This window comes from Eubalaena glacialis, chromosome 2 (assembly GCF_028564815.1).
Source record: "Eubalaena glacialis isolate mEubGla1 chromosome 2, mEubGla1.1.hap2.+ XY, whole genome shotgun sequence".
Classification (NCBI taxonomy): Eukaryota; Metazoa; Chordata; class Mammalia; order Artiodactyla; family Balaenidae; genus Eubalaena; species Eubalaena glacialis.
In genome coordinates, this window is record NC_083717.1 from 60,312,388 (window position 1) to 60,339,100 (window position 26,713).

Genomic DNA, 26,713 nt, shown 5'->3' on the forward strand with positions numbered 1-26,713 from the left:
TCTTTGCAAACACTATACCACATCATATATTAAACTTCCTCAAATTTTGGATCTATTTCTAGACTGTTTTAAAAAATCTATTCCATTAATTTGTATTATTATTCACATGCCAATACAAAACAATTTGGTGGATAAATTAGGAGTTTGGGACTAGCAGATACAAACTACTATATATAAAATAGATAAACAACAAGGTCCTACTGTATAGCACAGGGAACTATATTCAATATCTTGTAATAAACTATAATGGAAAAGAACTGGAAAAAAAATATATGTATAACTGGATCATTTTGTTGTGCACCAGAAACTAACACAACATTGTAAATCAACTATAAAGTAAAAAAATAAAGTACAACTTCAAGTGCTAGAACTTAATCATATACATAATGAATAAAAGATATCTTAACCATAAACAAAAAAGTGGACATCCTAAGCTCTGGATTCACATTGCCTTTCAATAAGACTACACCAGTCTGTACCCCCATCAGCAGTATTATGTAAGTACCTTTCTCTCACTGCACCTCTACTGGCAGTCTCTTTGAGAGAAGCAAAATGATGATGTTTTTGTTTACTTAGCTATTACACTCAGTAATTACACTGACACCCAATGGCGGAGTCTAAATCCTCATCTGTCAAGTGGCCCTTGCAACAATCTTGAACGATATCTCCTCAGAGTAAGAACCAGTACAGCCTTGCCAGAACTTGTTTTGTTAGAATAGGGTTTCTTTACCTCAGCATTATTGATGTTTTGGATGCAGTAATACTTTGCTATGGAGGCCTATCTTGTGCACTGAAGAATGTTTAACAGTATCCCCTGGCCTCTGTACGCTTGATGGCAGCTGAACCATTTTTCCAAGTTGTGATAACCAAAATATTATCACATATCCCCAGGCACAGACAAATGTCCTCTCACAAAACCATCCCCAGTTGGATACCACTGTGTTAGAATAAAATTCTAGGCATCAGATACAAAGTCCATGACCACAGGCATACAATGATGGTTCAGATAAACTTTTGTTACAGGCAAAGACTGAAGAGACAAAGAACTAAAATGCAGGATAAAATACTCACTTTGCTTTATAGGGTGAGTCTGAGCCAGAATTTTTTGTTTCCAATAAACTCTCGTATTCCTTGGCCCTAAAGAGAAAAGAGTTTTATCACTGTTAGTTATTTTGCTGCTAATTTTTATAACAAAATACAACTTTGGCTGTGTTTTTCCTCTCCCAGTACTAGGAACATTACTACACTAATTTTAACACTTAGATTTCTGAGATTGCATCTTTAAAATACTATGAATCTATCACAAAAGACTGAAAAATACATATTTCCTCACAGGATATAAAACAGATTCATAAAAATACTTCTGAGTTTAGGGACTTGGTACAGAATGGTGCTATTTTTCAGAAATGTTAAAATCATGATAATTAAATTTAAAACCATACTAAGTTTCTACAAGGTGGTTGAGGTGGCTCAATATCTATGTATACCTCAAGAGGTATATAATGCAAAATTAAACACAGGTAAAGAATAGTCATTTAACTCTAGACATAATTTTAAAAGGCAGTGGAAATGACTTGACCAGATACTCAAAGATCTGTTTTGTTCTGCTTCTGTTATATATTTATACTGACTAAATACCAAAAGTCTACAAAAATCTGAGATAACACTCTCCTGCCATTGTCCAACTAAGCTCCACCTTGCCTGTAACTGTAGGTGACAGCCATCAACAGGTCACCAAACTAAGCAGACATCACTACAGCAATCCATTAACAATGACTTAATTTGTCAATTTCCCTTTTCAGAGGAAAAAGAGAAAAATACTAATTTAAATATTAACCATTCACCCAAAGGGTTCTAGTCTCAAATAATTAGTCCAGTGACCTATGAAAGAATTAGTCACAATGTACACCAATCCATACAGCAATGACAGGTGAAAAAATAAAAACTGTTTCATAAAAAACCTGAAAGATGCAAATTACAACATGCCTAATGAGAAAAAAGCAATCTAGCATAGGTTATGCTTGGGAATGAAGAAATAACTAAATTAGAATTAAACATTAAATTATGTATTGTTTCAACCTACATGTGCTCATTGCTATCAGCCAAAATATTAAGGCATATTGAAATGGGGAAATAACCACATTGTAGTTGCAAGTAATTGTGACCTCATATGAAAGGTGGGGAAAGTAACAATTCTGCAGGATTGAATATGTTCCAAGAGCTGTGCCAAGGAGCTACACATTCATTGTCTCATACAGTCTTACAAACTCAATATATATATTGTCCTCATTTTACAAAAAAGAAATTGAGGCTTAGGAAGATGCCAGTTATATCAAGACATATATTTATCTGAGGCTTCAAGTGGAAAAAACTGAATACATTCTCCCATTCATGCACACCTAACTAGAAAATTACTACCCAAAGAAATCCTAACTTTACCTGGAATGGTAGTTAACCACTTTTTCCTAACTTGAATCTCACCTTGATTCACTTTTAGCAATCAATTAAATATTTATTTCCAGAGCCCCTACTCTGTATAAACTAGAGTATGGGGGGATAATAAGAGTTATATATATATCAGGGATGGGATATATATATAGTGGGAATATTCAACGTATTTATTCTCAATAAGGAGGAGGAAGATAGAGCATTAAAAGATACATAGCTCTACAAAGCTGAGTAAGTGACAGATGGGTACTGTCACAAGTGCTCATTTCCACCTAAGACGCTAGGGGTAGTTTCCTCAAGGAAATGGAAAGTGTACCTGCTTGAAAGATACGTAGCATCTGAATACACAAAAAGAAAATGTCGTTAATAGGGTAGAGAAGTGAGCAAATAATGCTAGACATGGCGGGATACACAAGTTGTGCTTAGGGAACAGTGCACAGATCCCTTTTGCTGGAGCAAAAGATTAAAATATAGGAATAATGAGAGATAAGGCTGAAAAGAATTATTTCAGAAACTCTATTACTATTAAATTCTGATTATTTACTCTTTAAGATAATGACCCACTTTATTAATATTTTAAATTTATTAGTGTTGTGTTGTATACTGCATTCCCTCACTTTTAGTCTCCTTGTCATCGTGGTTGTACTCTTTCTTAGCCATAATGTGGGATATTTATTTACTCTGTTTTATTTTTTGTTAGCCTTTTTACAGGCTAACTTTTGTTAGCTTTTCAGAGTTTACCAATATTCTCCAAGAATTAGATCTTATCAACTTCTATTTAATTTCCGTTTTTATCTTTATAAAGATATAGTACATTGTAAGTGCCATATGTATATTTGTTAAATAAAAATAAATAAATACATCTATCCTATTTCCCATGAAGAAGATATGAATATTGTTCTAATCCTTGAGTTGTTTAGACCACTACTACTTCAACTGATAAAATAATTTAAGGCTAAAATTTCATTCTGAGTAAAGTTTTGACCATACTCCGTAAGTTTCATGTTCTCATTGTCACAAATTTCAAACAGTTTGTATTTCCATTTTGTCTTACTCCTAAAAACTCTTAATTCAAATAATGTTTTCTGGTCCACTCCCACCCCTTGGTTCCGAAGTGTTAATTTTTTTGTCTTTATAATTCTTTTTTTCATTTTTGGGTCAGCTTTATTGAGGTATAATTTACAAACAATAAAAACTTAAAATTTTAAGTGTATAATTTGATGAGTTTTCACAGTTGTGCCTACCAACATAAGTGAAACCACAATCATGATATAAAGCATTTCCACCACCCCACAAAATTTTCTCATGTTTTTTGGTAATAATTCTCTTCCCTCTGCCCCCACCTTCTTGTTCCTAGGAATAATCCATCTACTTTTTCCCAGTATAGATTTCTGAATATCAAATTACTACAATCATACATACTTTCTTGTGTCTGGATTAATTCATTTAGAATAAATCTCGAGATTCTTTCATAATCAAACATATTATTAGTTAATTCCTTTTCACTGTTTTGCAGTATTCTATTGTTTGGACACCACAATTTATCCATCTCCAGTTGGATATTTTACTTCTTTCCAATCTGGGGCTACTACCTACTCTAAACATTTGTAGACAAGTCACTGCATGGGCAGATGTCTTAATTTCTTTTGGATAAATACCTAGGAATGGGGTTGCTGAGCGATCTGATAAGCATGTGCTTAACCTTAAAATACAAAAATGTTTACCAAACAAACAGGTCATTCCAATTTGTACTTCTACCAGCAAAGTATGAGAGTTCCAGTTGCTTTAATCCTTGAAGAGTGCCTTGCTTAATTTCTTTATATCTGTGAAGTTCTCATATTTCCTTTTGACTTCTAACTTCATTTCCTTGTGGTTAGAGAAGATATCTTGCATGATTTCAATATTTTAAAATTTATGGAATCTTGTTTTGTGGTCTAATGTATGATCAGTGCTGAAGAGTATTTCATGTACACTCAAGCAGAACATGTATTCTGCTGTTTTGGGGTAGAATGTTCTCTATCCATCTGTTAGGTTTAGTAAGTTGATGTTGTTCACGACTTTTATTTCCTTGTTGATCCCCAGACTGGTTGTCCTATCCATTATTAAAAGTGGGGTATGAAGTATCCAACTATTACTGGTGAACTGTCTATTTCTCCCCTCAATTCTGTCAGTTTTTCCTTCATATATTTTGTGACTTTCTCAGGTGCATATATGTTTGTAATTGTTATGTATTTTTGATGGATTCATCCTTTCATCACTACATAATATCCTTCTCTCTTTATTGTACAATTTTGGTCTTAAAGTCTATGTTGCATGATAGCAATATAGTTACTTCAGCTATATTATCTTGCAGAGGGTATTCTTTGCATGAAATATTTCTATCCTTTCACATTAAACCACTTGGGTTCTTATATTTGAAGTGAGTCCCTTGTAGACAGCATATAGTTGAATGATTTTTAAAAATTCATTCTGCCAATCTGTTTCTTTTACTGGAGTCTTTAATGCATCTATATTTAATGTGATTACTGATAAGGACAGATTTACTTCTGCCATTTTGCATTTTCTGTGTATCTCTTTTGTCCCCTAATTCCTTCATTACTGCTTTATTTTGTGCTAAATATTTTCTAGTGTACCATTTTCATTCCCTTCTCATTTCTTCAAGCATATGTATATACTTATTTATTTATCTGTTGTTTTCTTAGCAGTTGTCCTGAATTATAATTAACATCTTAATTCATAACAATCTAGTTAGAATCAATACCAACTTAGTTTCAGTAGTATACAAAAATGTTCCTATATAGCATTTACCTCCTTTATGCTATTATTATAAGTCATTTCTTTATACATTGTGTGTGCCCATCAACATAGGTTTATAATTATTGTTTTGTGTAGTTCTCTTTTAAATCAAATAGGAAAAATGAGGAGATACAAAAATACTACATTTCCACTGATTTATATATATCTAGTTACTTCTACAGTATTCTTTATTTCTTTGTGTGGATTCAAGTTACTGTCTACTGTGTTTTTATCGCAGACTGAAGATTTCCGTTAGAGCTTCTTGAAGTGCAGGTCTACTAGTGACAATCTCTCAGCTTTTGTTTATCGTGGAATGTATTAATTTCTCCTTCATTTTTGAAGTTTTGCCAGATATAGAATTCTTGGTTGACAATTTGTTCTGCTTTTGTGTTTTTCTACCAGGAAACTGAATATGTTTATCCTACTGCCTTCGGACCCCTATAGTTTCTGATGAGAAATAAACTGTTATTATATTGAGGATGTTTTACATATGAAGAATTGCTTCTCTTTTGATGCTTTCAAGATTCTCTTTATCTTCCAATGTTTGATTATAATGTGTCATAACGTGGATCTCTGCATTTCTCCTACTTAGAGTTTGTTGAACTTCCTGGATCTGCAGATCATATCCTTCATTAAATTTGGAAAACTTTCAGCCATCATTTCTTCAAATGTTCTCTGCCCTTTTCTCTCTCTACTCTTCTCTGGGACTCCCCTTATGTATATGTTGGTATGCTGGATGGTGTCCCACAGGTTTTTGAGACTGTATTCAAATTTTTCCCCATTCTTTTTTCTTTCTCTTCTGTGGAGTGTATAATCTCAATTGAGAATCTTCAAGTTCACTGATTCTTTCTTCTATCTGCTCAAATAAGCTGCTGAACCCTTCAAGTAATTTTTTTCACTTCAATTACTGTACTTTTCAGCTACAAAATTTCTATTAGTTCCTTTAAAATTTTTATCTCATTATTAACATTATCCAGTTGGTTACATATCATTCACATGGTTTCCTTTAGTTCTCTGAGTATATTTAGAAAATTTTAAAATCTTTGTCTAGTAAGGCCAATGTCCAGGCTTCCCCAGGGACACTTTCTATTAATTTTTTTCCCAGTGCATGGGCCAATTTTCTTTTTTTTTGCATGCCTTGCAACTTTTTCTTGAAAACAAGACACTTTAAATATTATAATGTGGCAACTCTGGAAATCAGATTCTCCTTCCTCTCAGGTTTTGTTTTTGCTACTTGATGTACTTGTTGTACATTTGTTTAGTGAGTTTTCTGAACTAATTTTCTAAAGTTTATATTCCTTGTCATTATGGCCCCTAAAGTCTCTAGAGGTTCTATTACTTTAGCAATCAATTAGTGATTCAAGAGATTTCTTTAAACACCACAAACAATAACATCAAAAGTCCTAATCTAGTCTTGGCAGATGGGCTCTGTGTGTGTGTTGGGGCAAGCCAACAAGACTCAGTTAGGCAGATTAAAACTCTACCTTAGCTCTCACTTCCTGCTTGCATAAAAGACTAATGGTCAGGACCTTCTTGGGTCTTTTCTGATCATGTACCCATCCCTGGGCATGCATATAGCCTTCTAGATTTCTCAGAGTATGTGGGAGGTTTTCAAAGCCCTTGTTCCCCAAGGCATCTCAATCCTCAGCCTTTCCCTGCAAATTTTTTGATTAGTTAATTATTTACACTAATTGTATACCCTTGCACTGGGCACCACCAACTAATACATTTGCTTTTAAATTGTTTTTGACAATCACCCCCAGGTAGCCTCCTCAGCTCTGGGAGAATCCTGAGTTAGGTAAAAGAAAGACAAACCCTTAGAACTAACCTTTCAGAGAACCATCAGTCAGGTTAAAACAACTACAGTTCTCTGAGTACAAGGTTTGTTCTGCTCCCTCCAGTACTAAGTACCTGTAACAGGGATGCTGGGAAGTTGAGACATGATCAGGGTAAGTTAAAACACCACTAGCCTCTTTTTTTAAACTGAAGTATAGTTAATTTACAATGTTGTATTAGTTTCAAGTGTACAGCAAAGTGATTCATTGATATATATATAGATTTTTTTTTCAGATTCTTTTCCATTATAGGTTATTACAAGATATTGAGTATAGTTCCCTGTGCTATACCATAGATCCTTGCTGTTTATCTATTTTATAATATATAGTAGTGTGTATATGTTAATCCTAAACTCCTAATCTATCCCCAGTCCCCCACTATCCCCTTTGGTAACCATATGTTTCTTTTCTATGTCTGTGAATCCATTTCTGTTTCATAAATACGTTTGTATCATTTGTATCATTTTTTAGATTCTACATATAAGTGATATCATATGATACTTGTCTTTCTCTGTCTGACTTATGTCACTTAGTATGATAAACTCTAGGCCCATTTATGTTGCTGCAAATGGCATTATTTCATTCTTTCTTAAGGCTGAGTAGTACTCCATTATATATACACCACATCTTCTTTATCCACTCATTTGTCAATGGACATTTAGGTTGTATCGTGGGGTATTCCTCTGTGGGTTAATCCTATATGGAACTCTCTGCGCTTCTTGGACTTGGGTGACTATTTCCTTTCCCAGGTTAAGGAAGTTTTCAGCTATTACCTCTTCAAATATTTTCTTAGGCCCTTTCTCGCTCTCTTATCCTTCTGGAATCCCTATAATGCGAATATTAGCATGCTTGATGTTGTCCCAGAGGTCTCTTAAACTGTCCTCATTTCTTTTCATTCTTTTTTCTGTTCAGTGGCAGTGATTTCCACTACTCTGTCTTCAGCTCACCGATTTGTTCTTCTGCCTCATTTAGTCTACTATTGATTCCTTCTAGTGTATTTTTCATTTCAGTTATTGTATTCTTCAATTTTGTTTGGTTGTTCTTTATATTTTTTAATTCTTTGTTAAAAACTTCTAATTTCTTGCTCTGTGCATCCATTCTCTTCCCAAGTTCTTTGATCATCTTTATGATCACTACTCTGAACTCTTGCTAGGGTCTACTGCCTATCTCCACATCACTTAGTTCTTCTTCTGGGGTTTTATCTTGTTCCTTTGTCTGAAACATATTCCTCTGTTGCCTCATTTTGTCTAAACTGCTACTTGTATTTTCCTGTATGTGGTAGGTTGGTTAAGTTTCTCAACCTTGGAGAAGTGGCTCTCTGTAGGAGATGTCCTATGCATCCCAGCAGTGCACACCCCTCTCATCACCCAAGAGCCAGGGGCCAGCTGGTCCCAGGGTAGTGTCTGGTCTGGATTTGTGGACTCGGTCTGCAGGCTGTGGGACTGTAGTTTTCTTGCTTCTGGTGTCTGCCCTCTGGTGGGTGAGGCTGGTCTAAAGGTTTGGGTAGGGTTCCTGGCAGGAGGGGCCAGTGCCTGCCCCCCTGGTGGGTAGAGCTGGGTCTTGGTCCTCTGATGGACAGGGCCATGCTAGGGGCATGTCTAGAGGTGGCTGTGGGCTCAGAGAGTCTTTAGGCAGCCTGCTTGTAGATGGACACAGCCCCACCCAGTTTGTTGTTTGGCCTGAGGTGTGTTGTTTGGCACTTGAGCCTACAGGCTGTTGGGTGGGACCAGGTCTTGATGCCAAAATGTCAGACTCCAGGAGAGTTCTTGCAGATGAATGCTCCCCACTGTGTCCGCCACCAATGTCTCTGTCCCCAGGGTGGGCCACTGCCACCCCCCACCTCCACAGGAGACCCTCCAAGACCAGCAGGTAGGTCTGGCCCAGGCTTCTATCAAATTACTGCTTTTGCCCTTGGTCCTGGTATGAGTGAGATTTTGTGTGCGCTCTTTAAGAGTAAAGTCTCTATTTCCCCCAATCCTGTGGAGCTCCTGCAATCAAGCCCCGCTGGCTTTCAAACCCAAATGCTCTGAGGGCTCCTCTCCCTGGTGCTGGACCCCTGGACGGGGGCGCCTAATGTGGGGCTCAGAGCTCTCACTCCTGTGGGAGAACCTCTGCAAATATAATTATTCTCCAGTTTGTGGGTCGCCCACCTGAGGGAGATGGAATTTGATTATATTTCAAGTCTGCCCCTCCTATGGGTCTAGTTGTGGTTCCATCCTTATATCTTTAGTTGTAGAGGATCTTTTCTGGTAGGTTTCAGTCTTTTTCAATGATGTTTGTTCTGCAGATAGTTGTGATTTTGGTGTGCTCATGAGAGGGGGTGAGCTTGGGGGTCCTTCTACTCTGCCATGTTAGCCACTCTCTTGCCTCTCTTAACGAGGTTCATCTGATTTTTCTTAATTGCCTTTTCCCCCAGTAGCAGTAAGCCTTTGATCATTTCCTGAGTTCAAAAAATGTTGATTCTGACAGTTTTTGCCAGTTGACTCATTATTTTTATGGCAATATGGACTTTTGGAGTTCCCTACCCTACCTTTTTATTCACATCATTCAGGATTTTTAAAATTTTAAATAAGAGACCTGAATTCATATTTACATTACAATGGATGTGTTTAGCATTATTTCTGCCATTTTATTTTTTAAACCAGCTTTGAGATATAATTCAAACACCATATAATTCACCCATCTAAATGTGTAATTCAACATTTTTAATATATTCATAAGGTTGTATAGCCAATCATCACATTCTAACTTTAGAAGATTTTTATTTTCCCTGAGTAAAATCCAGTAACCTTTAGTACTCAATCCCAGTTTCTCTCCTCCTGCTCACATCCCCAAGCAACACTAATCTGCTTTTTATCTCTATAAAATTTTTTATCCTGGACATTTCATATAAATGGAATCATAAGATACATGGCCTTTTTCTGACTGGCTTCTTTCACTTACCATAGTGTTTTCAAGTTTCATCCACATTGCAGCACATGTCAGTATTCATTCCTTTTCATTCCTAAATACTATTTCATTGTATGGATATATCAAATTTTGCTTACCTATTCAACAGTTGATGAACATTTGGGTTGTTTCCACTTTTGGCTCTTATGAATAATGATGCTATGAACATACTGTACAAGTTTTATTTGACCATGTTTTCAATTCTCTTGGGTATAAATCTAGGCATGGAGTTACTAGGTCATACAGTAATTCTGTGTTTAACTTTTTGGGGAACTAACAAACTGTTTTCCAAAGTAGACAGACCATTTTATATGCCCAACAATAAGGTATAAAGATTCTAATTTCTCCACATCCTTGTTACCGTCTGTCTATTGAATATAGCCATCCTAGTTGGTGTGAAGTGGAATCTCACTATGGATTTGATTTCCCTGATGACTAATGATGTTGAGCATCTTTTCATGGTCATACTGGCCATTTGTATACCTTGTTAAAGAAATGTCTACTCAGATCCTTTGCCCATTCATTATTGGTCAGTCTACCAAGGCAAAAGAAATAAAAGCAAAAACAAACAAATGGGACCTAATCAAACTCAAAAGCATTTGCATATCAACAAAATGAAAAGACAACCTACTGAGTGGGAGAAAATACTTGCAAATGATGTGACTGACAAGGGGTTAATATCCAAAATATACAATCAGCTCATACAACTCCATATCAAAAAAACACACAACCCAATCAAAAAATAGGCAGATGACCTAAATAGACATTTTTCCAAAGAAGACATACAAATGGCCAACAGGCACATGAAAAGATGCTCAACATTGCTAATTATTAGAGAAATGCAAATCACAACCACAATGAGGTATCACCTCACACTGGTCAGAATGGCTAACATCAAAAAGTCTACAAAAAGTAAATGCTGGAGAGGTTATGGAGAATACCGCTGGTGGGAATGTAAAGTGGTGCAGCCCCTATGGAAAACAGTATGGAGGTTCCTTATAAAACAAAAAATGGAGATACCATATGATCCAGCAATCCTACTCCTGGGTATATATACAGAAAAAACAAAAACTGTACGTTGAAAAGATACATGCACCTCAATGTTCACAGCAGCACTATTTAGAAAAGCCAAGACGTAGAAGCTACTCAAGTGCCCATCAGTGGATGATTGCCTTAAGAAGATGTGAGATATACATATATATGTAGATAGACACACACATACACACACACACACATATGCAATGGAATATTACTCAGCCACAAAAAAGAACAAAACATTGCCATTAGCAGCAACATGAATGGACCTAGAGAATATGCTTAGTGAAATAAGTCAAACAGAGAATGACAAATACTATATGATATCACTTATATGAGGTATCTAAAAAACAATACAAATAAATCTATATACAAAACAGACTCACAGACACAGAAAACAAACTATGCTCACCAAAGAGGACAGGGAAGTGGGAGTGAGAGACAAATTAGGAGTGTTTGATTAACAGATACAAACTACTATACATAAAATAGATAACTAACAAGAATTTACTATATAGCACAGGGAATTATACCCAATATCTATAATAATCTATAATGGAATATAGTCTGCAGAAAAAAACCCAAAAACAAATCAATATGCTTTACACCTGAAACTAACACAATACTGTAAATCAACTACACTTCAATAACAAAAAAATTACTCTAAGCATTAAACACACAGTATATAAAAAGAATGACATGGTAACTATTCTTATTAAGAGTTTACAGTGAGGAGAATAAATAAAAATTTTAAAAAATAAATAAGGTAATATCTGAGAATAAGATATCCTATAAAGAGAATAGAGTAATTAATATACAGTGGCTGATTATATGTATGTGTGTCAAGGAGTTGAAGGATTTATAGAGCACAATGAAGGAAGGCCTCTGAGAAGTAAGTCTTTAAGCAGAAACCTGAATCAAGTGAAAGAGCCAGTCACAGGGAAATCTCGGGGAATTTCAGGCTGGCTAGAGGGAACATCAAGTGCCAATACGCTAGGGAATATTCAAGGAACAGAATGGCAGCAATGGTAAAACGAATACAGAATTATGCTTATTATATAAACATGCTACTCCATTAAAAATGCTTTCTTGAAAGTCATCAATGATCTCCAGTATTACCAAACACAATGGCTTTTTCTCTGTATTCATTCTCCTTGAGCTTTCTGACTATATTTCACATCTCGCTATCAATGCCTTTTTCATGCCCTCATCTCCTTTCACTTCCATTTAACAATTATCTATTGTTACTATTGCAATTTTAATATTATAATAATGAATGCTAAATATATAATTTTAACTTTTAGTCCAAATTTCAAACTCCTGAAGCTCTTCACTTGGAAGCTCAACCTTCACCTTGTTCTCTATATCTTTAAAACCAAAATCATTCTTAAAATTGTACATCCACTTACCTATATTTTTCAATAGTACTTTGGACTAATATTTCAAAATTATTTTCTATTCTTCATTTTTTCTCAATATTATTATCAAATCATTAATCTTAGATTAAAACATTTCTTGATTGCTTTCTTTAAATTTATTGTACTATACACTGTAATGTCAGCCCTATCACTTCATGCCTGAATTAGTAAAATAATCTCTTATGCACCCAAGTTCTCAACATTCTAATCCTACCTGTATAGCACAGGTGACAAATCTTCCCAAGTCATTAATTTCCTGATGTTATTCCCTTGGTTATCTATGGTAGTTCTTTCCCAAAAGATATAGTCAATCTTCTAACTAGCATTCAAGGCTCTCCATAATTTGACCCTTTGCTACTTATTCAACTTTATATTCTCTGACATATCAACTGCATTTTATAAATTTGGATTTGCACAGTCCATTATCGAGACATTTTCACCAGTTAGGGTACTGCTAGCAGGAAGCAGTACAGCTTAATACCTGCACAGATTAATGCAGAAGGCAAGAAATAGGAGGAAATTATTACTTTTACAAAAATAAACTTCAACTGAAAAGAATAACTAGGCATTTCACAGGCTTACGAATGTGGACACTCTCTACCAGTTCCTCTGGGATATCACTTGGAGAGCTGAAACCTACTTGCTGTATGCTCAGCCACATCATCTCTGTGCCCCTATTTCTTTTTTTCCCCCAAGTTTACTGAGATATGATCAACATACAGCATGGTATAAGTTTAAGGTGTACAAAGTGATGATTTGATACACATATATACTGTGAAATGATTACCAAAATAAAATTAATTAACACCTCCATCACCTCACATAATTACCATTTTGTGTGTGTGGTGAAAGTATTTAAGATCTACTTCCTTAGCAACTTTCAAGTATTAAAATATAGCATTGTTAACTATAGTCACCAGCCTGCACATTAGATTCCCAAAACTTGTTCATCTCATAAGTGTAAGTTTGTTCCCTTTGACCAACATCTCCCCATTTCTCCCACCCTTGAGCCCCTGGTTACCACTGTTCTAATCTCTATTTATATGATTTTGACTTTTGTAGGTTCCATGTATAAGTGAGATCATATAGTATTTGTCTTTCCCTGTCTTACTACTACATAGTAAAATGCCTTTGGGGTTCCATACATGTTGTTGCAAAAAGGCATAATTTCGTTCTTTCTTATGGGTGCTCCCTATTGCAATCAAGGACATACATCAGAATACAGCTAGATGCTCTAAGGACACCACCAACTTCTTCCTGCCTCCCTCTCTCACATAATCTATCTCAGATTTTTTTCTTGTATCTATCTACTCCTCCACATGTCTGTGCCAAACATTCTGGCATCTAATTTTGATCCTTACTGAACCACTAACTACTTTGTGTGAGGAAGTTTTTTTTGTTTTTCTCTAAGTATGGCCTTTAGAAAGCCATTGTATTTTGTAAGCCTAAGTTTTCCGCATTTGTAAGATGAGGGAATACAACTAGCTAATTTTTAAAGGTCTTTTCTAGCTCTAAGATTCCATGATTCTAAATTCTTATAAACAGTAGGTATAAAATTGTTAGGTAGGGACTTCCCTGGTGGCACAGTGGTTAAGAATCCGCCTGCCAATGCAGGGGACATGGGTTCGAGCCCTGTTCCGGGAAGATCCCACATACTGTGGAGCAACTAAGCCCGTGTGCCACAACTACTGAGCCTGCGCTCTAGAGCCCGTGAGCCACAACTACTGAGTCCACAGGCCACAACTACTGAAGCACACGCGCCTAGAGCCCGTGCTCCGCAACAAGAGAAGCCACCACAATGAGAACCCTGCGTGCTGCAACGAAGAGTAGCCCCCGCTCGCCACAACTAGAGAAAGCCTACATGCAGCAATGAAGACCCAACACAGCCAAAATATAAATAAATAAATAAATAAATAAATATATATATTTTAAAAATTGTTAGGTAGATTAGAAGAGGTTGCGAGCTTGCTAAAATGTAGATGCCTCACCTAAAACCAAGTTAATCAGAATCAACTGGCTGAAGCCCAAGAATCTATCTTTTAAATAGGATACCAAGTGATGCTGATGTAAGGGGTCAAAGACTACAGTTTGAAAATCATTGTCCTGTTTCATGATTTGATCTATATTAACAAAACAACATAAAACTTATCATTTATTAAGTTTTCTCTTAGATACTAGGCCAGTAGTTTCTAGAGTATGATGTGATGCCAGGGGGTCTCGGAGAATCTTTCAGAGGCACAAGGTAAAAACTCATTCATTCTCATTCTCTTACAAGCATACAATGGAGGTGAGACTATATGGCATGTGATATTACAACACAGAAGCAAATTTGAGAATCTAGCTCTATTTATTAAGCCAGACATTAAGAAAATTAACATGACTCTTCTTACTAAATTTTTTGCTTGTTTTGGAAAAGTTATTTTTCATAAAATTTTTTTCATTTTTAGACCCTTTGTTTTATAAATTTATGTATTATTGCTTTGGCTAGAACTCACAGAATTATGTTCAAGACCAAGGGGGATAGTCTTTTTGGTTTGCTTCTGGTTTTAAAAGGAAGCATTTAATGGTTCACTATAAAACTGGTTATAGTTAGTTGGTTTAAAATAGATATGCTTTAGTAAGCTGGACAAGCACCCTTATTTCTTTTTTAGAAATTTAAGAACTCACTGTGAATATATCTAGTACTGAAAACTTAAGAAATAACATTCTTCAACTACTTTTTACACTATTACTCTGTAGCTCCCATTTCCAGATATGTAGACCCTCATATCATTTGTAAATCAAGTTCACTCACATGGCGCTTTACTTCCTTGCACTACCAGCATAATACAGCTCATCTGACTGTGAAATACAGATCTTTTCATCTATTCAAAGTAACTCAATACATATTATACTTAGTATGTACACTTTCAGAATGGAGCTTTGTTTTCAACCGCAGTAGCTTTCCCCAGCTTAAATTTTTTGGTACCGTCTTTTTATTACTTGGATTTTGAGCCTTAAAATTTTATGATTATAAATGACAAAGATTAACACAGTTTAGAAGTTGATTGGCTAAAAATAAACTAAATAAAAGGTATACTCATAACAATTATGATCGGTCAAGAGAGTGAATGTCAGGAGAAAGAATAAGTCATCGTGAATGGCTGAAGGAAGTGCGAAGCAGTGAAGAGAACCACTAGGACAATCAAGACCTTCTTCACTGTTCCTGCATTTTTCCACAGTATTACAATGCAACCCATGCCCTGTGTAGGAGCAGTTCTCCCACAGGATGGAAGTAAGTGGATTGTGATTTTCCTCCTTTAAACAAAATTTAGTATTTGGCTTTGTTTCCCAGAAATCTGGGGAAGTCTTTACCCTGATAGAAGTATAACTATGGAAGTCTTTATCCTGGAGGAAGCATAGTGACAGGTGAAGCAGTGGGGACTAAGGAGCAGCTCAGATCTGCCTTAAACAACTTTAGTTCTATTTTTTTTTAATTGAAGTATAATTGGCATACAATGTTATATTAGTTACAGGTGACAACATAGTGATTTGACATTTATATAAATTACAAGATGATTACCCCAATAAGTCTAGTTACCACCTGTCACCATTTAAAGTTATTACAATATTATTGATTATATTCTGTATATTACATTCCCATGACTTATTTATTTTATAACTGGAAGTATCCCCTTCATTTGTATCTCCCTTCTCTCTTACCCCCTGCTCTCTGGCAACCACCAGTTTGTTCTCTGTATCTATAAATCTGTTTCTGTTTTGTCTTGTTAACTTTTATTTTTTTAGATTCCATATGTAAGTGAAATCATAAGGTATTTGTCTTTCTCTGTCTGACTGACTTCATTTAGCATACCATCCTCCAGGTCTATTCATGTTATCAAAAATGGCAAGATCTCATTCCTTTTTATGGGTGACTAATATTCCATTGTGTGTGTTTGTGTGTGTGTGTGTGTATCGCATCTTCTTTATCCATTCATCTGTTGATAGACATTTAAGTTGCTTCCAAATCTTGGCTATTGTAAATAATGCTGCAGTGATCACAGGAGTCCATATATCTTTGTGAATTAGTTTTCTTTTTTGGGGGTAATTACCTAGAGTGAAATTTCTGGATTGTATGGTAGTTCTATTTTTAATTTTTTGAGGAATCTCCATACTGTTTTCCATAATGGCTGCATCAATTTACATTCCTACCAATGGTGAACAAGGGTTTCTTTTTCTCCATGCCCTCCCCAACACTTGTTATGTCTTTTTGATAATAGCCATTTTAACAGGTATGAGGTGGTGTCTCATTGTGATTTTGATTTGCATTTCCCTGATGATTAGAGATGTTGAGCAATTTTTCATGTGCCTGTTGGCCATCTGTATGTCTTTGGAAAAATGTCTGTTCAGGTCCTCTGCCCATTTTCTAATCAAATTTTTCCTGTTTTTGGTATTTAGTTGTATGAGTTCTTCATATATTCTGAATATTAACCCCTTATCAGGTATATGATTTGCAAATATCTTCTCCAATTCAGTAGGGTGGCTTTTTGTTTTGTTGCTGGTTTCCTTCACTGTACAGAAGCTTTTAAGTTTAGTCCCATTTGCTTATTTTTTGCTATTTTTTCCTTTGCCTGAGGACTCAGATCCACATATATGTGTCACTAATACTGATGTCAAAGAGCTGACTGCCTATGTTTTCTTCTAGTAGTTTTATGGTTTCAGGTCTTACATTCAAGTTTGTAATCTATTCTGAGCTTATTTTTATATGTGGTATAAGATAGTGGTCCAGATTCTTTCTATTCCATCAAGTTGTCCAGTTTTCCCAACACCATTTATTGAAGAAACTGTCTTTTCCCATTGTATAACCTTGACTCCTTCGTTGTAGATTAACTGATCACATGTGCATGGGCTTATTCATGGGCTCTCTATTCTGTTCCATTGATCTATATGTCTGTTCTTGTGCCAGTACCATACTGTTTTGATTACTATTGCTTCATAGTATGCAGTTGGCCCTCTGTGTCTATAGGTTCAACCTCCATGGATTCAACCAACCACAGACTGAAAATATTAGAAAAAAATATTAGAAAAAATATTAGACAATATTAGACTGAAAATATTAGAAAGTTCCAAAAAGCTTAAATTCGCTGTGTGTCAGCAACTATTTACAAAGCATTCACAACTATTTACAGAGCATTTAAATTGTGTTAGGTATTATAAGTAAGTTAGAGATGATCTAAAGTACATGGGATGATGTGTATAGGTTATATGCAAATAGTATGCTATTTTTATATGGGGGACTTGAACATCCACATAGTTTGGTATCCACAGGGGGTCCTGAAACCAATCTCCTGCAGATACTGATGGACAACTGTAGTTTGAAGTCAGGAAGTATGATACCTGTAGATTTTTTCTTCCTTCCCAAGATTGCTTTGGCAAGTGTTCATTGACAGATGAATGGATAAAGAAGATGTGGCACATATATACAAAGGAATATTACTCAGCCATAAAAAGAAACGAAATTGAGTTATTTGTAGTGAGGTGGATGGACCTAGAGTCTGTTATACAGAGTGAAGTAAGTCAGAAAGAGAAAAACAAATACCATATGCTAACACATATATATGGAATCAAAAAAAAAAAAAGGTTCTGAAGAACCTAGGGGCAGGACAGGAATAAAGACACAGATGTAGAGAATGGACTTGAGGACATGGGGAGGGGGAAGGGTAAGCTGGGACGAAGTGAGAGAGTGGCATGGACTTATATATACTACCAAATGTAAAATAGATAGCTAGTGGGAAGCAGCTGCATAGCACAGGGAGATCAGCTTGGTGCTTTGTGCCCACCTAGAGGGGTGGGATGGGGAGGGTGGGAGGGAGACGCGATGGGGAGGAGATGTGCGGATGTATGTGTATGTATAGTTGATTCACTTTGTTGTAGAGCAGAAACTAGCACACCATTGTAAAGTAACTGTACTCCAATGGGGATGTTAAAAAAAAAAAAAAAAAGATTGCTTTGGCTATTCAGGGTCTTTTGTGGTTCCATACAAATTTTAGGATAATTTGTTCCAGTTATATGGAATATGCTATTGGTATTTTGATAGGGATTACATTGGCTCTGCATATTGTTTTGGGTACTATGGCTATTTTAACAATATTAATTCTTCCAATCCATGAGCACAGTATAACTTTCCATTTATTTATATTATCTTTAAATTCTTTCATCAATGATGAATAGTTTTTATCTTCTTGCTTAAATTTATCCCCAGATATTTTATTCTTCTTGATACACCTGCAAATGGGATTGTTTTCTTAATTTCTCTTTCTGATTGATAGTTTATTATTAGTGTATACAAATGCAACAGATTTCTGTGTATTAATTTTGTATCCTGCAACTTCACTGAATTCATTTATTAGGTCTAATAGATTTTTGATGAAGTGTTTACGGTTTCCAATTCATAGTATCATGTCATCTGAAAATAGTGATAGTTTTACTTCTTCCTTTCCAATTTGGATGCCTTTTATTTCTTTTTCTTGTCTGACTGTTATGGCTAGGAGTTTTAATAATATGTTAAATACCAGAGAGTGGGTATCTTTGTCTTGCTCCTGGTCTTAGAGGAAAAGCTTTCTCCTTTTTACTGTTGAAAGTGATGTCACTTGTGAATATGTCATATATAGCCTTTATTATGTTGAGGTACATTCTCCCTATGACCACTTTGTTGAGAGTTTTGATCATAAATCCATGTTAAATTTTGTCAAATGCTTTTTCTGCATCTATTGTGGTTATTATATGGTTTTTATCCTTCATTTTGTTAATGTTTTGTATCACACTGATTGATTTGCAGGTGCTAAACAGTCCTCGCATTTGTGGAATAAATCCCACTTGATTATGGTATATGATCCTTTTTATTGCTGAATTTGGTTTGCTAATATTTTGCTGAAGCTTTTTGCCTCTATGTTCATCAAGGATATTGGCCTCTAATTTTCTTATTTTGTAGAGTCTTTTTCTGGTTTTAGCATTAGGTGATACAGGCCTCATAGAATGAGTTTGGAAGCCTTCCTTCCCCTTCAGTTTTTTGGAACAGTTTGAGAAGAACAGGTATTTACTCTTCTTTAAATATTTGGTAGAATTCATCTGTGAAGCTGTCTGGTCCTGTACTTTTGTATGCTGAAAGTTTTTTTTTTTTTTTTAATTACTGATACACTTTCATTACTAGTGATTGGTCTATTCAGATTTTCTATTTCTTCCTGATTCAGTGTTGGAAGATGGTATATGTAGGAATTGTATATATAGGAGTTTATCCATTTCTCCTAAATTGCACAATTGTTCATGTATAATTGTTTGCAGTAGCCTCTCTTTCATTTCTGATTGTATTTTTCTGTGCCCTCTCTTTTTATTGAAGAGTCTGGCTAAAGGTTTGGCAATTTTGTTTATCTTTGCAAAGAACGAGCTCTTAGTTTCACTGATCTTTTCTATTGTGTTTTTCACCTCTATTACATTTATTTCTGTTCTGATCTTTTTTTTTTAAACATCTTTATTGGAGTATAATTGCTTTACAATGTTGTGTTAGTTGCTGCTGTATAACAAAGTGAATCAGCTATATGTATACATATATCCCCATATCTCCTTCCCTCTTGCGTCTCCCTCCCATCCTCCCTACCCCACCCCTCTAGGTGGACATAAAGCACCGAGCTGATCTCCCTGTGCTATGTGGCTCCTTCCCACTAGCTATCTATTTTACATTTGGTAGTGTATATATGTCCATGCCACACTTTCACTTCATCCCAGCTTACCCTTCACCCTCCCCATGTCCTCAAGTCCATTCTCTGCATCTGTGTCTTTATTCCTGTCCTGCCCCTAGGCTCTTCAGAACCATTTTCTTTTTTTTTTTTGTTGGATTCCATATATATGTGTTAGCATATGGTATTTGTTTTTCTCTTTCTGACTTACTTCACTCTCTGTATGACAGACTCTAGGTCCATCCACCTCACTACAAATAACTCAATTTCATTTCTTTTTATGGTTGAGTAATATTCCATTGTATATAAGTGCCACATCTTCTTTATCCATTCATCTGTCAATGGACACTTACGTTGTTTCCATGTCCTGGCTATTGTAAATAGAGCTGCAATGAACATTGTGGTACATGACTCTTTGGGAATTATGGTTTTCTCAGGGTATATGCCCAGTAGTGGGATTGCTGGGTCATATGGTAGTTCTATTTTTAGCTTTTTAAGGAACCTCCATACTGTTCTCCATAGTGGAGGCCACCAACATCCTGATACCAGAACCAGGCAAAGATGTCACAAAAAAACAAAACTACAGGCCAATATCACTGATGAACACAGATGCAAAAATCTTCAACAAAATACTAGCAAACAGAATCCAAAAGCACATTAAAAGGATCATACACCATGATCAAGTGGGGTTTATCCCAGGAATGCAAGGATTCTTCAATATACGCAAATCAATGTGATAAACCATATTAACAAACTAAAGGAGGAAAACCATATGATCATCTCAATAGATGCAGAAAAAGCTTTTGACAAAATTCAACACCCATTTATGATAAAAAAAAAACCCTCCAGAAAGCGGGCATAGAGGGAACTTACCTCAACATAATAAAGGCCATATATGACAAACCCACAGCCAACATCGTTCTCAATGGTAAAAAACCATTTCCACTAAGATCAGGAACAAGACAAGGCTGCCCACTCTCACCACTATTATTCAACATAGTTTTGGAAGTTTTAGCCACAGCAATCAGAGAAGAAAAAGAAATAAAAGGAATCCAAATCAGAAAAGAATTAAAACTGTCACTGTTTGCAGATAACATGATACTATACATAGAGTATCCTAAAGATGCTACCAGAAAATGACTAGAGCTAATCAATGAATTTGGTAGTAGCAAGATACAAAATTCATGCACAGAAATCTCTTGCATTCCTATACACTAGTGATGAAAAATCTGAAAGAGAAATTAAGAAAACACTCCCATTTACCATTGCAACAAAAAGAATAAAATAACTAGGAATAAATCTGCTCTGATCTTTATTATTTCCTTCATTCTACTAACCTTGGCCCTCATTTCTTCTTCTCTTTCTAGTTGCTTTAGGTGTAAGGTTAGATTATTTATTGGAGATTTTTCTTATTTCTTGAGGTAGGTCTGTATCTCTATAAATTCCCTCTTAGAACTACTTTTGCTACAGCCCATAGGTTTTCAAAGGTTGTTTTTCCATTTTTATTTATCTCAAGGTATTGGTATTTTTTTGACTTTCTCTTTGATTTCTTTGTTGACCCACTGATTAGTTAGTTTCATGTTGTTTAGTCTCCATATGTGTGGTTTTTGTTTTCAGTTTTCTTCTTGTAGTTGATTTCCAGTTTCATACCATTGTGGTCAGAAAATGTTTTAAATGATTTCAATCTTCTTAAATTCAATGAGACTTGTTTTGTGTCCTAGCATGTGATCCATCCTAGAGAATGTTCCATGTGCACTTGAGAAGAATGTAAATTCTGCAGTCTTGGGATGGAATGGCTATACATATCTGTTAAGTCTATCTGGTCTAATGTGTTGTTTAAGGCCAGGGCCCCCTTACTGATTTTCTGTTTTGGTGATCTATCCATTGCTAAATTGGGGTACTGAAGTCATATGCTATTAATGTATTGCTATCAATCTGTTTTTTACATCTATTAATATTTGCTTTATATATTTAATATAGGTGCTCCTATGTTGGGTGCATAAATATTTACAGATTAATAGAGAACAGTGAGATGGTAGACTTAAAACAACCCCAGCAATAATTTCATTAAATGTAAATTGATTAAAAACTGCAAATAATAGATACTGTTATACTGGATAAAAAGGGAAGATTAAATCATATGACAATTATAGGAGATGCTCAAAATATATAAAAAGACACAGTTGTAAGTTTAAAACTAAAAGAATTGGAAAAAATTTATCATGTAAATAATAAGTGGAAATGGTAATTATTAGCATTAGAAAAAGTGGACTTCAGCATAAGGGATAGTACCAGATATAAAGAAGGACACTTTATAATGGTAATGTGATCAATTTGTCAAGAAGATAAAGTAATACTAAATTTGTATATATCTAGCAATAAAGCTTCAAAATTTGAAGCAAAACTGGAAAAAACTAACGTGAGAAATAGATAAATCCACAATTATATTTAGAAATGTTAATATTCTTCTTTATGTAACTGATATAAGATGAAATGGACAATACCAGAGATAAAATACAGATTTTAACAACACTATCAACCAAACACACCTAAGTGACACTACAGAAAACGCACTACCACAAGCAAAATATACATGCTTTTCAAGTAAACATGCAGCATTGACCAAGACAGACCAGATCAGATGCTGAAGATAAAAGTCTCAATAAATTTAAAGGAATTGAAATTGTGTGCAGTAGCATCTCTGACCACAGGAAAAAAAGGCAAAAAGATACATGAAAAGTTGCCAATTATTTGGAAATTAAGCAATACATTTCTAAGTAGCCAATGGGTCAGTGAAATTGAAAAATATTTTGAACTGAATGAAAATTAAGATACGACATCGAAAATACTGGATTACAGTTTAAGCAGGGCTTAGAGGAAATTTTATAGGTGTAATTTCAAATATTAGAAAAGAAGAGAGGTTTCAAGTCAGTAATCTTAGCTTCCACCTTAGGAATTTAGGAGAAAAGGCAAAATAAATATAGAGTAAAGACAGGTAAAAATAATGAAGTACATAAATCAATAAAATAGGAAACAAAAAAGTAGAGAAAAATCAATGACTGCAAAAGTTCATTCTTGAAAAGATTAATAAAACTGATAAATTCCTGGACAGAGTGATCAAAGAAAAAAAGAAAAAAAACCAACAATTACAATTTTTAGGAATGAAAAAGTGTATGTCACTACAGATCCATACAGGCTTAATAAAATATGGGAATTTTTTTTAAACTAGTTTTTAGAGCAGATTTAGGATCACAGTAAAATTGAAAGTTACAGAGATTTCCTATACACCTACTGCCCTGAACATGCATAGCCTCCTGCATGATCAGTGATGATGGCCATTCTGACCAGTGTGAGGTGATACCTCACTGTAGTTTTGATTTGCATTTCTCTAATAATTAGCTATGTTGAGCACCTTTTCATGTGTGTATTGGCCATCTGTATTTCTTCTTTGGAGAAACGTCTATTTAGGTCTTCTGCCCATTTTTCGATTGAGTTGTTTGTTTTTTTCTTATTGAGTTGTATGAGCTGTTTGTATATTTTAGAAGTTAAGCCCTTGTTGGTAGCATCTATATGGAAAAATAAACTTGGACCAATGCTTCCTATCATACCCACTAATTTATTTGAGATGGATCATAAATCTAAATGCCAAAGCTAAAATTACAAGGCTTCTAGAAAAAAAATATGGAGGCTTTTTAACCTCTGGTCAGACAAAAACCTCTTAGACAGAACCCAGAAAGCACAAGAACAAAAAAGAACATATTGATAAAATAGACTTCGTCACAATTTAAAAACTTTTGCTTATTAAAAGCTATCATTAACAAAATGTACAGGCAAGCTCCAGATTCAGAAAAAAATTCATAAGACACATATCTGACAAAGAACGTGTAGCTAGAATATATTAACAACTCAAAAATAAAGTGACAAACAGCTTTTAACATGTGCAAAAACCTTCAACAGACACATCATAAAGGAAGATATGAATGGTTAAAAAGCACATGGAAAGATACTCAATACATATCATTAGTCACTAGGGAAATGCAAATCAGAATCACAATGAGATACCACTATGCTCACACTGGAATTAGGTTAAAATTTTAAAAACTCACAATACCAAGTACTGACAAATTGTTGAGCAACTGGAACTCCCACAGTTTGCTGATGGGAGTGTAAAACAGTACAACCACTGTGGAAAACAGTGTGGTATTATACTTTTAAGTATTTACTCAAGAGAAATGAAAATGTGTATACACCCAAAGACTTGATAGGAGCTTAATTTACAAATGCCAAAAATTGGAAACCCAAATGTCTATCAACATATGAACAGATAAAAATTTGTGGGACATGCACACAATGGATATGTTCAGCAATGAAAAAGAACAAACTATATACATGCCACAACACAGATAAGTCTGAAAAACAGTATACAGTTGACCCTTGAACAACATGGCTTTTAACTATGTGGGTCTACTTATACATGGATTGTTTCCAATAGTAAATACTATAGTACTACACAATCCCTGGTTGGTTGAACCCATGGTTGTGGAAACATGGATACAGAGGAACTGCAGATACGGAGGACCAATAAGTTATACGTGGATATTTTGACTGTATGGAGAGTCAGTGCCCCTAACCCTCTCATTGTTCGAGGATCAACTGTACTTAGTAAAAGAAGCCAGCCACAAAGGAATCTGATTTCATTTGTATGTATTTCTAGAACAGGAAAAACTAATCTATAATGATAGAAAGCAGATCAGTGGTTACCAAGCACCAGGAGTGGTGGAAGACTGACTGGAAAGAGACACAAAGACACTCTGTGGAGTAATGGAAATGTTCTAAACTTTGATAGGAGTATGGCTTACATGAGTATCTAGATTTGGCAAAACTAAACAATCTGTACATTAGAGATCTCTACTTTCACTTAAATAAATCATACTGCAATGAAAAAAAGTCTATAGATACAGATAAGTACGCATAAAAAGGATATATATGCCAAAATATTAGTATCAGAATTATAGTTTTTTTCCTATAAAGATTTTCTTTAATAAACTAGCATTATTACTATATATATAATATATATTATATTACTATATATATATTATATTAATATGTGTGTGTGTGTGTGTGTGTGTGTATATATATATATATATATAAAAAACTATACTATACTTCCCTGAAGGACCTCACTGAAAAGGTGACATTTGAGCAAAGACCTGAAGGAGGTAAGGGAGCTAAGCTCTATAGCTATAAGAAGGAAGAGCCGTCCAGGAAGAGGAAAACTGAAGTTTAAAAGCCCTGAGGTTTTGAGAAGAGAAGTGACGTGACAGATCACATTTTAACAGGTTCCCTTTGGCTAGCGTGTTTGGAATAGACAGTAAGGAGCCAAGGATAGAAACAAAGAAACTAGTCAGAGGAGTACGGCAATAATCCAGGTGAGATATGACGGAGGCTTGGTTGAAGGAGGAAGTAGTAATGCTACAGAAAGACAGTCAAATTCTGAATGTATTTTAAAGCAAAGCTAACATTATTTGCAGTTAGATTGGATGAGTAGTGTGGGAGAAAGAAAAAGGTCAAGGACAACTTCAAGGGTTTTGGCATACACAACTAGAACAGAGTACCTGGTCATTACGATAGAGAAGACTATGGGACAAGAACGGGTTTTTTTTCGGGAGGGGTGTTGCAGAGAAGAAAGCAGGAGCTTGTTGTTTGGACATACTAAGTTTGAGTAAAACTAAAGATATATAAAATTGGTAGTCATCAGCAAATGGAGAATATTTAAAGCCACAGAACTGGGTCAACTAGCCAAGGGAACGTGTACAGAGGAAAAAAAAGAAAGGTCCAAAGAATGGACTCTACAGCATTTCAGGATGTCAGCAAGTTCTTAGCACAAACTAGAAATGAAGGTCAGTAATACCCTGAAGTATATACTGCAAAACTATTTTTAGAAACTTGGAGGAACTTCAAAAAATACAATCAAAAAAGCCTTTTCTTTGCCTGAATGAGTACTCTCAAGTTTTCACTGATTCTATAGATGAAATGGACAGCTTTTAAAATTACAATCTGAAATTGGAAACTATAGAGAGATAACCCCTGTTCACCATTATTCTAGACCTGTATTTCTGTAATCCCATGGGTGAAGCTTCTCTATCTTTCAAACCATTTGGGAATAAAGGTATAACAACATATTCAGACTACCTTCCTTCAAATAGCAAAGAACTATCTTCTAAGGAGGAACTACATCTGTGTCCTCGAACAAGACTCATCAGTCATCAGATGATGCTCAAAGCTTGTGAGGTAATGATATACTACACAGCTGTCTGATCCTCAGATATCACTTTGGAGGCAGATGATAAACTACAGATCTGACAACTCACTTTCCATTTCAAGATATTTCTTGAACTTTTTCTTGTTGTGACAGGCTACCAAATTGATTAAACCTAGTCATGGGATTTGACACTACAGCCAGCAGACTTCTATTTGTTGATTGCTATTGATTTTCTTTGATACTTCATTTAAAAATCAA

The 26,713-nt window shown here is 35.1% G+C and overlaps 1 protein-coding gene across 5 annotated transcripts in view; it reads right to left on the bottom strand.

The window, feature by feature from the left end:
• SCAPER (S-phase cyclin A associated protein in the ER) overlaps positions 1-26,713 on the bottom strand; it is a 473,441-nt gene that overhangs the window by 220,180 nt on the left and 226,548 nt on the right. For all 5 annotated transcript variants that reach the window (XM_061181876.1, XM_061181877.1, XM_061181878.1 and 2 more), the window contains one exon: positions 1,072-1,137. In XM_061181876.1, coding sequence (XP_061037859.1) covers positions 1,072-1,137 — 66 coding nt within the window. The remainder of the gene's footprint in view (positions 1-1,071; positions 1,138-26,713) is intronic.